Below are 15,242 nucleotides of genomic sequence, written 5' to 3' on the forward strand. Positions count from 1 at the left end.
TATACATGTGTGGATTCCGACCATTTTTCCCCTGTAGGGATAATGACATGAGCCTTTATGATTGTCAAAATATCCACATGCTTAATCTGAGCCTGAGCATGTGGACAATAAGGGGATAAAGAGCCCTAACGATGGGCATTGTCCAAACCACCAATCTTAGCTAATCAAAGAGCATTAGGGCAACATAGGTTGAGGCACCTTTCACACCCTTGACCAAATTTGCACTTGAAAACTGCATAGATAACTGTACAGTTGAAAAGGAACTCCGCAACGGACGAAGTGTAAGTACCTCAGACCCTAACTCCAACCCTGACTCACGTGGAGTAAGAAAAAGCCCAAAGAGTTCATTACCTCCAATTTAAGGTAAATGTCCAAATCCATCTAATTTAGTTAAATTACGTGAAAAATCCCAACCCAATCAACTTAAAAAGCTATGTCAACTAGACTTATTTGACCAGAATAATGGGATAAAACACTAAGGAAAGTTGAGCTCATCAATATCAACTCTCTCACACCCACACACACACAGACACACAAACACATTCACCCTCATAATAAGATATCTTACCAACTCCTAACATTAAATAAGTTGAAACCCTTCAAATCAAGCTCAAGAGTACATTGAAGGATAGGACCTGGGTGTGGTGGAACAGTAGTAGGGTAAACCTGGACTTGGTATTTAAATTTGTCCAGATGGTCACCATGCAAGGGAAGTATAAAGAATGAGTACAATTTTTGCTGACTATCGTCTATGAGTTATGTAGACATCCGAATTTGGATGGACCCTCCATGCAAAGTGCAACAGTCCACAAAAATTGGAATGGGCCCCAAGGTACAAACCCTCCAAAAATTCACTCATCTTTTCAATAAATAGTTTAAGGCCCCCCTTTTGCTTGGCCCATAGGTTAGAACCCACCATTTCTTAAATCATCATCACACACCCCTCAACCCAATCCTAACCCAAATACATACTCAACCCACCACCCAAGCCCATTAGATTTAAAACCCAACCCCATACACATACAACCCAAAACTAAGTCTATTAAACTCAAAATCCAACCATTATCCCAAGCCCAAATCTCAACCCAATAATCATAACCAATTACCAAAGATGATCACATTTGGACACATGTCACCACCACAACCCTCTTCCCTAATTCTTCTAATAAACCCCATTACCACCCTCAAAAAGTAAATCAACCCATACCCATGTTATAACCTACCTCTATCATTTTATCAACCCACACCCCTTCTCTCTAATCAACTCACCTAACACCTTTTGGACACATGTCATTACATCCTCCACCCTTTTAAAAAATCTATAACCAATCTCTTACACATCCCATTCTTCTAACCAAAATCCACTTCGCTTAAATCATTGAACACTCAACTCAATTGGGTTGAAGGATCCAATCCATTTAGGTCACAAATAACCCATTTACACCCCTTCCACCACCTTCTATTTACACACACCCCCTCTCACAAAGCTCATACCATTCTATCTCTTTTCACCATTTCATCCTATTTTACCCTTAAAAGTTACCTCTAAAATCTTATAAAATTCTCCATTCTCAACACAATACCCTTCGAGAAAAAAAAAATTGAACCCCCTTATTAAGTCTCAACTCCCTCAATTCTCTATCAACTCATTTAACTCTTAATTCTCCCCACTCTCACAATCACCATACTCACATCTACCAACCACTAAAAATTTTACACCTCTAACACATCAAGACTAAAATCAAGGCTCATCAATTGGAGATCAAAAAGAAATATCTAAGAATAAGAACAACAAGGTAGGGTGTGAATGAAGAAAAAGAAAAATCTTCCCCTCTTTAACTCTTCCATGTCTCTTTTATTTTATTATTCTATTAGCCTTAAGATAGGATAAAAAAACCTCATCTTCCTCTGGTAGATTGGGATCTGACTCAGTCGAAAGGGTAGAGGTTGAAAATCTTTTCAAAACAAAATGTTTCTAAAATTCTTACACTAATGCACATACCACAAAAATTTGAGACTAAGGCCTTGAGCCCTTTTCCTATGGAAATGGGCCCTCGATTAAAAAAGTTTATATTTTTTAAACTAGTTTAAAGGTATGGACTATAGAAGGACCCCTTTCCATAATAAAGAAGCTCTTTTTGGTTTAAACCGAAATCAAAGTCCCTCGTACTCGAGGTTACAAACCGATTTTTCAACCTTTTTTTATCTTCATTTTCAAGTTAATTGAATTCGAGATAACCACCAATAGTGGAGGGAGTAGGGTACCTAACACCTTCCTTACTCCCTAATATGAACCCTCTTACCTAAATTTAGGATGGACCAATGAACCTTATCCATAAGAGAGTCACTAACAAAAAAAAATGATTTTCTTAAAAAGTACTTCCCGGGTGATCATTCATACCTTTTTCTAAAAAAGAATGGTGACGACTCCAAACCTAAGTAGGAGAGATCTTCGAAAATAAAATCGTATGTCTATAAGTTAAATGTGAGACAAGAAATAAAAAGAGTTTAGAAGGAGCTTGAATGCATTATTGCCTTATACAGATCTCCCTTGACTGGTGATGGGAGACTTCAATACTATCTCTTCAATAAGGTAAAAGATTGGAGGCAGAATAGTCATCACTGCTAATGTGAAAGACCTTGTCGAGAGCTTGCAGAAGACTAGCTTAATGGACATGAAAGCCAAAGGCTGCAATCTAACTTGATGTAGTAAGTAGGATGATAGAAGAATTGTATCTAAGCTTAAGAGAGTGTTATCCAACTTCAATTGGATCGAAACCTTCAATTGCTTTGAGGCAGAGTTCCACCCCCAAGGATCTCAGACCACAGTCCTAAGTTTATAACATTGGGAAAAGACAATGCCATTAGGTGAGACCCTTTAGATTTTTCATTTTCTAGGCTGAAAACAAGAACTTCCTTGATGTGGTAAAATCCAACTGGGATGAACCTGTGAAAGGGAACCTTGTGTACAAAGTTGTCTTAAAGTTGAAGAAGTTGAAATCAATGTTAAAAGCTTGGAGTTCTCAGCTCTTTGGAGAGAACAAGAAGATCTTTGAACGTATCTTCGAATAGTTGGAAAAGGTCCAAAGAGCCATTCAAGAATAACCTCTGAATAGGGAGCTCACAGCTAAAGTAAAAAAGGATAGCTCAAGTTTATTATGAAGTGGCCAAGAGAGAAAAATCAGCCATCGGACAACAATCTAGAATCAACTGGCTAAAACTTAGAGACTCAAACACATATTTCTTCCACAAGTCAGAAACATGATTAACTCATTACAAGACCACAGTGGATAGAGATAAGGCGCCAGGCCCAGATGGCTTCACAGATACCTTTTACCAAAAGACATGGAACATCATCAAGAATGACGTGGTGGTAACTATTCAGGGTTACTTCCAAAAAGTGAAACTTGTGAGTGAAATGAGTGTTACAGCCATAACCCTTGTGCCTAAAGCTAATAAACCAAGCTCGATAGAAGAATTCAGACCCATTGCTTGTTGCAATGTCCTTTACAAATACATCTCAAAAATCAAAGCCAACAAGTGCAGAGGCACCTTGAATGAATTGGTTAGCCCTTTCCAATCTCCATTTATCAAAAGAAGGTCCATTAGAGATAACATCATGCTGTCCCACAAGCTTGTTAAAAACTTCCAAAGTGACAAGGGACCCCTAGATGTGTTGCTAAAGTGGACCTAGGGAAGGCCTATGACTGTTGCTTGGGAAGTGATTATCCACTACTTTGAGAAGATGAACTTTTTGGATGCCTTCATTGCTTGGATTTGCAGGTGTATATTCTCACCCATGTTCTCTGTTTTCCTTAACGATAGCCTCAAAAGCTATTTTGCTGGCAAAAGAGGTATTCCGCAAGGAGACCCTTTATCCCCTATATGTCCGTGCTTGTAATGGGATTGCTCTTTGCAAAACTTATGGGTCTTACCAAAAAGGGCAAATTGGAGCCAATGACAAGGTACAAGAACTCTGAGATTAACCACTTGATCATTATTGATGATCTAATGATCTTCTTCAAAACCACCCTTTTCTCAGCTTATGCAGTCAAGGAAGCACTGACATGATTTGGCAAGGTTTCTAGCCTTGAGATGAATGTGAACAAAAGCAATATATCTCTGGGATAAGGGATAGTGAAAAGAGGAAAATTTTCCAGGTCTTTGCAGATCACAGAAGGGGGCCTTCCTCTCATTTCCTCAAGCAGGGGCGGAGCCAGGGTTTTGCTCATGTGGAGGCAGCCAAGAGTAGAAAAAAATTTATGGGGACAATTAAGATTGAAAATAATAGTTGTGGGGGCAACTAAGAGTGGAAAAAAAATGTGTGGGGACAATAGTGACAGATATCTTTATCCACCGTTAAAACCTGTCACAATAGCACATTAATCCATAGAATTTGAAAACTCTTGTGGGGGCAAGTGCCCCCATAGCCCCCAGTCTAAATCCACCCGCCCTCAAGACTCAAATTTGTCAATTGACAAATGCTGATTACCAAGCTAACCAACAAAATCAAGCCCTGTAAGGCAAGGTTTCTATCCTTGGCAGAGCGTATGGAGCTAATAAAATTGATTGTTAACAGCACGCATGTTTATTGGACTAGTGTGTTGATGCTGGGAAGAAAGTGTTGAAGGGGATAAAGAGGATTTGATCTAGATTCATGTGGGCATGCCCAAACATGAGCAACAAAATGCATTATATTAGTTGGAAGAGAATTTCCAGATATAGGAAGGAAGGTGGGTTGGGGTGTTTCATGACTTGGAACTCCAAAACAGAGCAGGGATAGCCAAACAGATCTGGGACATTGCCTCGTAAAGAAGCAACATACAGGTGACCTGGATTCAAAAAAACTTCATAAAAGGAGGCCACTTCTGAAACATTTCAATTCCTTCAGATGCTTCTTGGATGTGGAGGAAATTCTTACAAATCAAGGAAGCAATCCAAAGTTACGTGACACATAGAACAGGGGATGGGAAAAACACTTATGTTTGGCATGGTCCATTGACCTATGAAAGAGTGCTGATGAACAACCTCCAGCACGAGGCTTTATTCGAATCAAGGATTCACAGCGAGGCCAAGGTGAGCAGTCTGATAAGATGATACAAAATAATATGGATGCCAAACTATAAAGGAACCTTCACCCTAAAGACTCTCTACAAAGGCCTTACAACACCCCCAATCCCCATGCTAGATGGCACAGCCTTCTCTTGTTCCCAAATAAATATTAAGCACCATAGTGCAACCTCTTGGCTGCATGGCGCACCACAAAGGGCTCAAGACTCGGGACAAGCTGATGGAAAGGGGTGTCATCCTGCAACCAAGTTGTTGTTTCTGCATACATGCTTTCGAAAATGAAGAATGCCTATTTCTAAGCTGCGAATTCTCCTACGACCTATGGAAGAGATTGCTTAGAAGATCAAACATCAACCATGCTAAAATGGATTGGAAGACCGAAGTGGACTGGTGGTGCAACAACACCAAGGGAATAACTCTGAGTTCCTTAGTTTAAAAAAATGGCCTTCAATGCATTCATCCACCACTTATGGCTAGAAATAAGCACGTGCATGTTCAAGAATGGTTACCTCCTCCTGACTTACTAGAGTGTTTCCTTGTGCGTAATGTCCAGCTCAGAATCCAAGGCATGGAAACCAGCTCTGTCAACAATGCCTCGACAAGAGCCTTTATGGCCTAAAGAAACCTGGACCCAAGGTTCTAGTTGAGAGTGCTCGTAAGATATAAATGGGACAAACCCCCATAGAGTTTCCATATGCTGAACTCGAATAGGTCCTTTATGGTTGGAGGAGAAGGAACCATAATAAGAAACAGCAAGGAAAAACTATTGGGGCCTTCGCGGAGAATACCCAAGGGAAGTGGGTTTTATTCCATGAACTACAAGCTATTTTGAAGTGAATGACAATGGCAACCAACTTAAACATAACCTCCCTGAAGGTCAGAGCTAACTCCAAGATGGCTATCGAATGCATCAACGAGATACGCAAAGTGCCTTGGAGAGAAGAAAAACTGGTTAAGGCCATCAAGACTAGAGCAACTCAATTCCAAAAGATCTAATTCAGCTTCTGTTTTAGGGAAAGCAATCAAGTTGTTGATTGCTTAGCCTCTACATGAATTATTTAGGTAGTGGTGTCTTGGATCCCTCCAAAAACCCAAAAAAGAGCTAAAGTGTGCGTTAATGAGGTGCAACATAACAGCCAAAAGGAGAGTAAGTAGTGCCTAACCAGCTCAAAGCCCACTTGGACCAATTACATAACCCTATTCGGTCTGGTCCGGTATGGAATAAACTTATAATCATGGAATTGACTCGATCATCAGATTATAAGTTCATAACCGCAACCCATTCCCATTATGTGGTGACATTTGTCCAAGGAAAAATATTTATAAAAACCCCTCTCAAAGACTAAGAGAGTGTTTAGAATATTAAATCTCATATCCACAAAACTCTACTATTCATCATCTTTTCCACTTGTATACAACTTTTTCCTCCTTATTTCTTTCATCTGCCACTAACTTAACCGTCAGAGTTAAACCATAGTAAACTCTTCACAAAAGCTGCATGCATAGCCGTAGATGGTTTTTACTCGTATCACGATGAAACACATCTATGGTTATGTGCACATCCCACGTCAGATTTGTGAGAATCGCAGTAAATACTCTGTGTCATTCCAGCATTTTCCTTTTAGGGTTGAAATACAAATAGGTACATTAAATGAGAGAAAGTGAGATTATTCATTCCTCCACATATTAAGCACTTCAGAGAGAAACATATATTATTTTATAACAAACTTAAATGTGCATCTAAATAATACATAGTAGTCTTTAAAGCCTGAAAAACTCTCTCCCTATCTATCTCTATTTATATCAAATATGTTATAATGATCCTTCTCTATGTTGATCCATCTGATCTAAGCCTTTCAGTGAGAATCTTGACGCCCATATACCTGCATCACCAATTTCAAACAATGGTCCCACTACCAATCAACACAAATATCATAAACAATTAACAACATTTGATGGTGATGATATATTTATATATGTTACCTTCCAAGCATCATAACAGTGGCTTGAGGATTTGTACCAGGGGAGTAAATAAAAGTGGACCCATCGATAACCCGAAGTGCATCCACACCAAGAACCTTGTAGTCTTGATCCACGACCCGACCCACTTGACAACCTCCATGATAGTGCCATATAGTCATCACAGTGTCCTTGCAAAACTGTTCTAACGATGTCGAATCGTTGTCATGTTTGGGTATTAAGTTCACTGGTGAATTCGCAGTCATGTTGAGGAGTAATTGCAATGAGAGGTAAGGATATCGAAACTTCTCAAATGACTTGGATTCGATCACTTTCTCGATCAATGTAAGCCCATTGACACATCTTTGTAAGTCTTCGGGTTCTTTGAAGTAGTTGAAAGTGACATTTGGGTTATCGTTTGGGTTTCGGTTCCGGAGCTCCAGATGACCCGTTGAGAGAGGACCCATGATCTTCTCAAGAAGAAATCCTCCTCTGAAAGCTGCTCTATCAAGACTGTTCATTGCTTCTACAGCTTTAGCTATGGCTTCTGGGGTTCTTTGTTTAGGAGGCACTGTGGAGAGTTGACCAATCTACAAAACAGACCCAAATTATACATACATTTGTACTAAAACTCCAGATTCAGCTCGGTCTCAAACCCATTGCTTGGGTTGAGTTGATTGGCGACTAAATGGATTGTCCTATAATAATAAAGGTTTTGTTTGTTAAATGTATTGGGGCGGGTTTTAGTTTTCCTTTCATCAATAAATCTTTCCGAAGTCAAAAGCATCACAACGTGAAAAAAAAACTCATACTTGACGGCTCAAGACCGTCGAATTTTGTAAAATTTGATGGACCATGACGTCAAATATTTCATTATTGAATTTTTCTTCCGACAGGTCGAAACCGTCAAATTAATAAAAGGTGAGAGAAATTCAACGGCTTTAGGCCATCAAATCTAGGGAACATCACAAATTATGATGGTCCTACACCGTCGAATTTTGATTTCTAAAATTCATGGGTCTTAGCCCGGCGAATTTTCATGTAGAATTTTTCAGTTTTCACATAGTGCATGTTTGATAGGAACTAAACTTTCAGATTCCCGCAAAGATAAAGCTGGTTAAAAGATAAAAGTTGTCCGAACTTGCATTTTGATTACTTATGATACTTGGATTTTAGGCTTAAAAAGTACAATTTTTTTGGGTCAATAACTAAAATACCCTGAATTGTTTCTAGGTTCTCTCTATTGTTAGAAATTATTTTTATAAGTTGATTTTTCAAATGTTCCTATAACCTCTAGAGTCACTTTTATAAACCCTAAAAGTTCTCATCTAATTTTTGGAAAGAGGAGTAGAAGAGGAAAGACAACAAAGTTGGAGGGTCGTTCTTGGATAGGGGGCAATAAAGTTGAAACTTATCCTAGAGATGCATGCGAGATTGAATCCCAATCCCTCTTGGGGAGGGGAGGGGGTAGTAAACATTGGTGCCATTCCAGAATGACTCCCTACAACACTGCACTGACGTGATAGTGTGTAAATAACCATAGGTTTTTTTTCCTCAAGATATAACGACAAAAATCTACATTAGCATGTAGATAACCATAGGAAAGATAATATATATAATTGAATGAGTGTTCTTGAAAAGAGGGGTAGAAGAGAAAAGACAACAAAGTTTGAGGATCATTCTTGAATAGGGGGCAATAAAGTTGAAACTTATCCTAGAGTGCATACGAGATTGAATCTGAATCTCTCTTGGAGGGGAGGGGTAATAAACATTGGTGCCATTCTAGAGTGACTTTCTACAACAATGCATTGATGTGGCAGTGTGTAGATAACCATAGGTTTTTCTTCTCGAGATATAACGACAAAAATCTACGGTTATGTGCATGCTCACTACGTGAAAAAAAGGGATATATTCAATGCTAATTTAGCCCTTTTTCACGTAATGTTGAAAGAATCCTATCGAATTTACCCCTTTTTCACATAGTGGTTGCCACGTCGTCAATGCAATGTAGTGTAGTAGTTGAGGTTATTTTTGGTATATAAAAAATGTTTTGCTGGCATTTTTGGTAGGAAATACAGTTTCCAAGATGTCTTTAATGCAGCTTAACATGTTAACAAAATCCATGTTTTATTATACATATAAACCTTACTGAAGTGGTATCATCTCGAAATGAACTAATGCCTGCATGGAAAGTAGCTATTGATCGAGTCGGTAGTAAGAATCCAAAAGGATTTGTGTGTTGTAAGTAAAAGTTGGTGTGGCAATAGACTTTTTTTTATATAAATAAATAAAAAAAATTATGTTGGCCGGGCACCATGTTATTAGCATGTGTGGTAGCGTTTGTGTCCCATAGGTGCAAACTAATATGTAAAGAGAAATAAAATTTAAGCTTAGAACCTGAGGAGAGAACATCCCAAAGTTTCTTGAAGGGCCTTGTGCTGACGGACCAGCAAAATTGGCGCCACTTGCAGCTTCAATGTAGCTTTCAAACTGAGTGATACCAACTACTTGTATGAGTGAGACCTCAACATCGATAGGGGATGGTACATATATGGCATTCATGGGGTTATCTGACATTCCTTGGCCAACCATGGGTTGGTCCAACACCACCTTAATGTTGTGGGATCGAAGGTGTTCGGCTGGCCCCACACCGCTCAACATCAACATCTGAGGGCTTCCGAGGGCACCCGCGGATAGGATGATCTCGTTCTTCGATCCTTTCTTTAAGTAGGCTCTATGCTTGACACCCGATGCATCAGTGAAAATCACACCATGGGCTACTGGCCTTAGTTTTCCTATATAATTATACCATGTTTAGTGGTAACTATGATGAAGATAAGTCATGCATATTGCTATTAATGAAGAGATTTTATATTGCCACACCAACTTTTGTTAATGACACCAATTTATGAAATTATATACTACATGTTTAATATACATATTTGACAAAAACAAAAACAAAAAAAAGATTAAGAGGATGAAGAAGAAGAAGACAAAGGGAGCAACTCATCTTCCATTTCTTCCTCAACCACTCACACACTCAAAACTAGTTTCTTTAGAGTTTGATGAGGTTTTCTCGCCCGAGTAAAAGCCCAAAAGAGGAAATGAGAAATATCATCTAAAAAAACAAAATGGATAACTATACTTCTAACATTACATTTAATTTAATTTAATTGTTGGGTGCCACATAAAAAGAAGTTGGTGTGGTAATATAAACATTTTCAGTGAAAATGGTACATGTGTGTAGTAATCTCGTTGTAAAGTGAATTGCCCTTACTAGGGCTGTTAGTGGATCAGGCTCAGATTGGATTGGGTCGATCTCGGACCAATCTGATAAGGATTGGATCAGACCTAGAACTGGTCCAAGAAGCATTGGATTGGACTTTTATGTCAAATCAGCTTTTATGGGATCTCAATATTAGGAACCAAACCCGATCCATTAACTATCAGACCGGTTCTAGCTTGGATCAAAACCAATTTGATAACTAAATTTAGACAAACTTCGTATATTAAATACCATATATAATATAATTTACATATAGTTTCTCACATTTTATTAGATTGAGTCATCCGACCCAAATTCTCAATCCATACCTGAAGTTATCAGATCAGATTTCTGGTCCAATAGAATTCATTGATAATCCTAGTTCTAATATAGTGATCATAATCTTCAAAAATTAGTCTATTCTAACATTACTAACTATTTGAGAAGTTGACCATCCAAATTTTTAAATAAGTCTTTAATGGTATAAGAAATGTTAGAAAAAATGATTTATGTGAAAATTGTCTAATTATGAATCATGGTTTCAAACAAGAGAGTCTTACCTTTGGTTCGAAACAAGATCTTATGTACGGGGGAATGGAGAAGAACGGTAAGCCCTTTGGGATTTGCATACTCGAGCAAATCAGCTGCAGTGTGTCTATGCCCATCTCGATCGAAAATAGTCCCACCGATCTTAGTACCATATATGTGATCAAATGTATACCCATTGTAAGGCAGTACACCAACTTCTACTAATCCATCTCGGATGGCTGATTGCCATTGCAGCATTGGAGGCTCGAACGCAACGATCTTCTCCACCCATTCATAAGATTGATTAACAAGGTTCCCGTTCCAACCCAAATCCTTCACATACTTTGTGCTCGCCCGAGTGTAGAACCCAGCATTCAAGCAACTCCCACCACCCAATACCCTCGCTCGAGCGTTAATGACACCATCCTCGGAGATGAAACGTTGTGAGGGCGATGTGGGAGAGAGGTCCGAGAGGGCAGCGCCAAATGCGGATAAATTGGTTATGTTTTGGTTTCCATAAGGAGAGCCTCCTCTTTCAATTAACAAGACACTATAATTTTGAGAGAGGGTTGCGGCCAAAGGACAACCCGCGGTTCCTCCTCCGATGACAATGTAGTCGTAGTAAGATACAGCGGGAGCGGATGTCCCCTGTTGAATGAAGGTGTAATTTGGAGCTATAGAAAAGATGACACATATAATATAGGAAGAAAATTAGTTTATTTAGTAATAAATATTTTTATTTTATTTATCATTCTTTAATCTTGCTTAATTGATTGCCAAAATCGAATATGTTCAAATTGTTAATGATAGGCCGGAATCTCCATAATCATTCTTCTGCTCGGATTCTTTATCTCACGAAAAATGACATGGTCCAACCATCTAAGGGTTGGTGAGATGGCTAAAACCCTGTCTTAAAAAAGTGTAGGTCTTGAGTTCAAAATCACCTTAAGCCCTCTACGAGGCCCAAGTAGTAGTTTGGTATTCTAAGAGGCTCAGATAACTCAGAAACATTGTCCAAAATACCAACTATGTAACCATAAGATTCAATACTTGATGCTAGTCCTCAAGGTAAGTAACAATGGGTTAGGTATAAAATCCCTACGTGTTGGATTTTTTTGTTTACCTGGCTGAGATAATGTGTTTTTTGAGTCATTTTTTCTCGAACAAATGGGGCACGATCAGGAAAAAAATAGTTGCAAAATCTTTTTGTAAAAATAATTAACAAAGGCCCTTGATGTTTAGGAAAATTACATCATCATTTAGGATCTCCAGTTGGATGGTTATTGAGATGCCTGTCTCTCGGATCTTGAAGAGCATTCCCTTGTTGGATGGAGTGGACAATCCATCAAAAATCAGTTTGATTGGTTAATTAATTGCCACTAGATCAGCAAACTCAAAAATTACTCAAATCAAGTGGCTAGAAACTAACAAAAAAAAATACTCAAATTTAAAAACAACAAAGAACCAATCAAAGCATAATTTTTTGATTCGTGTTAGAGTGACCTCAGTGAGGGACACACAGGGGACACCTTGACATGATGGCATGAGCATGTCTGTAGATGCATCTATGGGCATGCCCACACCATCACGTCAAGATGTTCCCCACTGAGGGCACTCCAGCATTAAAAAAAAATTTTGACATTTAAAACTGAATTTCCTTAGCATTGGAGACCCAAGATTCAAAAGAAAGAATTTTCTATTTTTTTTATTGTCAAACAATGAAAAACCGAGCGGATGACATGGAAGATTAATCAAGTAAACTAACCCAAAAAAAAATAAAATATAAAAATAAAATTAATTAAGAAGAAGAAGAAGAAAGAGAGATAGCTTGATACCTTGTTCTGAGAAACAGTAACCATGGAAGAAGAAAATTCCAACAAAAGCTACCCCAACCAATCTCCACCACCCAAAACCCATTTTCAATTTTTCTACAAAAACAATTCTAAGATCTTGATTTCTTTCTTTTCTTTTACAATCAAATCAACCTAACCTCCTTTAAATATACATGAATCCCAACTCTCCTAACCAAAAAAAAAAAAAAAACTGTCACAATGGTGCAAAGAACTCCTTTTTCAATTTATCGGCGACACAAACTTCAAAACATATAATTTAACAATATCAAGACACACCCATGTAAAGATTTCAACCCACTTTGGTGTTTGTAGAAATGTAGAAAGCGTGACACCTCTCTAAAACTTCTCAAATTTTATTTTCTAATTTTTTTTTGGAAATTTTTAAGGAGTGCAACTGATGCTAGTTAGCTCATCAGTGACACTATTGATATATTTATAACATGTAAGAAAAAAGTATTTTTGGATATTTATTTATTTTTTACCAATATCTGACCCAACAAATTGAGGAAAAACTTGCGATTTAATTAATAACTTTGCACCTAATATCTGTTTCTATCCTTGATTGAGTGAGGGTTCATCACTTCATGTGCTTTCCAGATCATGTTATGTGCTTCTTAGTTTGATTCTTACTAGAAGAAAGTGGGGATTTAATGAAATACAACTACTTTTGTGTGAAGTAGTTCAACTCCTTCATGATCATGGGACCTGGTGGGGGCTCTTAAAAAATTCTATCTTTTTGTAGTAGTTGGTTGGTTAATATGGTATCAGAGTTGGGTCCTTCTATTTCTGATTGTGTGGAAACGTTTTCCAGACTCTGCACATGGACCTTAATAATGACACCAAGGTACAATCAAGTTGGAATTTATCTGAAACATCTGATATACCGTTTGTAGATCAACAACATTGTTCTTCACCTCAAGTAATTGAGAATGGGGAAACAACAATTTTCCCACGGTTCTATAACTTTGACATGGTATCAAAGCTCTGCGATCCCTTCGATCGTTTCTACTAACAATATCCACCATTTTCTTCTAGTGGAGCTCATCCCTAACAACTATATCTGAGGGGGAAAAATGGAAATCTAATAGGTTATTGGTTAGGATAATTTAATATATAAACATTTGATTGATAAGTTGTTGACAATGATAAAAAAAGCATTTTAGATAAGTGAAGCTATTTGTAACAAAGGTTTAAGGTTTATCTTTTAAATTATAATGGATACAATGTTATGTATTAAAAACCTAGGAAAGGACATGTGCAACACAAGTGCTACTAGGGTAAAGATTCTTAAGGACAAATGCATGAAACATCTTATTGAAAGGTTTTATCTCTAAAAAAAAAAATATGAGTAGAGATCCAAAACGGTGTCATGTTCCTAACCAAGGTCAAGTGACACCTCATTTTATGCCACGTGGCATTTTTGGTGACCTGCTGACCATATGGATATTTGATAAATCCCTTGGTGAATCTGAGTTTGATTGGTAATGTGTATCCATTGATAATAGCATTGTCTTAAGAAAGATTTCTAATCGTTGGATTTAAACTCTTTTTCAAGAGCTTAGATCTAGTGGATATAAGTTATTAAATAAAATGATTTTTGGTACATAGATTCATCAAGGGATGAACCACATATCCATACAATCGGTGAGTCCCCAAAACCATGTGACATAAAATGGGGTGCCACCTGACCTTGATTAGGAACAGGACACTATTCTGGATCACGACCAAAACAATGTCCTGTTCCAATGACAATATTCAGTGTCTACTTGTTAGAGGTTTGTTGAAGTTCAAACAAAAAATGTGGCTACCAATAATGTCCTACTCACCATTAATTGTAATTAATGCATCAAAAGACCAAAACGATGTCCCGTTCCTATGACAATATTAGGTGTCTACGTGGCTTTGTTGGAGCTCAAACAAATAATGTGGCTAGCAATAATGTCATACTCACCATTAATTGTAATTAATACATCAAAAGTACACAGACTTAGTGGTGCCAAAAGTACAGGTTCAACCACCCTTGACGAGTACTGGGTGGTGCTTTTGCTTTGGTACCGTGTTCTTGGGTACTTTCACCATTTTACCCTACTTTTTGAACTCCCATCAAACTAAATTTTCCACATAGAAATCATTATTATTCAAAATTATACGTTTGTCAACAATAGTTAATAATTTAATTAGGGGTGGCAATGGCCCGGGTCCTAAGGTATTGAGGTGAGGATGTTATGAAAATTTATCAAACCAAAAACCGATCTATTTTAATAATTATGTCAAAAACTTAAATCCAAACCCAACACATTTATTAAATTGGTAACCTGGCCTGACTCAACATAACACATCTAGTAAAGTCATACAACCATAAAATAATATCTACCAAGATAAATTAAGTTTCACTAGCCATGTGAATGGTCATTTTGGAAAGCAAATATTACAAACATCCGAGATTTCAATGAAAAACTCAGATTAAAAAAATATAAATAATAAAAAATATTATAATAATGAAAGTGTTTTCTTTTCTTTCCCAAATTATAAGTTTAACCATTAATCATTTGAAAAATATATTATTG

The 15,242-nt window shown here is 37.6% G+C and overlaps 1 protein-coding gene across 2 annotated transcripts; it reads right to left on the reverse strand.

The window, feature by feature from the left end:
• Positions 1 to 6,756: 6,756 nt before the first annotated feature.
• LOC147393597 (protein HOTHEAD-like) lies at positions 6,757 to 13,068 on the reverse strand. 2 transcript variants are annotated; one of them, XM_086456199.1, is made up of 5 exons: positions 12,658 to 13,068; positions 10,855 to 11,496; positions 9,427 to 9,824; positions 7,054 to 7,619; positions 6,757 to 6,953 (listed from the first exon to the last, which is right to left on the reverse strand). In XM_086456199.1, the coding sequence occupies exons 1-5, from the start codon at positions 12,737 to 12,739 to the stop codon at positions 6,899 to 6,901; spliced, it is 1,743 nt and encodes a 580-aa protein (XP_086312325.1). In that variant the 5' UTR covers positions 12,740 to 13,068; the 3' UTR covers positions 6,757 to 6,898. The 2 variants fall into 2 exon arrangements, with proteins under 2 accessions (XP_086312325.1, XP_086312326.1); XM_086456200.1 differs by lacking the exon at positions 6,757 to 6,953 and having other exon boundaries at positions 7,050 to 7,619.
• Between the last annotated feature and the right edge of the window lie 2,174 nt (positions 13,069 to 15,242).

This window comes from Akebia trifoliata, chromosome 10, assembly GCF_017979445.1.
Source record: "Akebia trifoliata isolate Shusen 1 chromosome 10, ASM1797944v1, whole genome shotgun sequence".
Classification (NCBI taxonomy): domain Eukaryota; kingdom Viridiplantae; phylum Streptophyta; class Magnoliopsida; order Ranunculales; family Lardizabalaceae; genus Akebia; species Akebia trifoliata.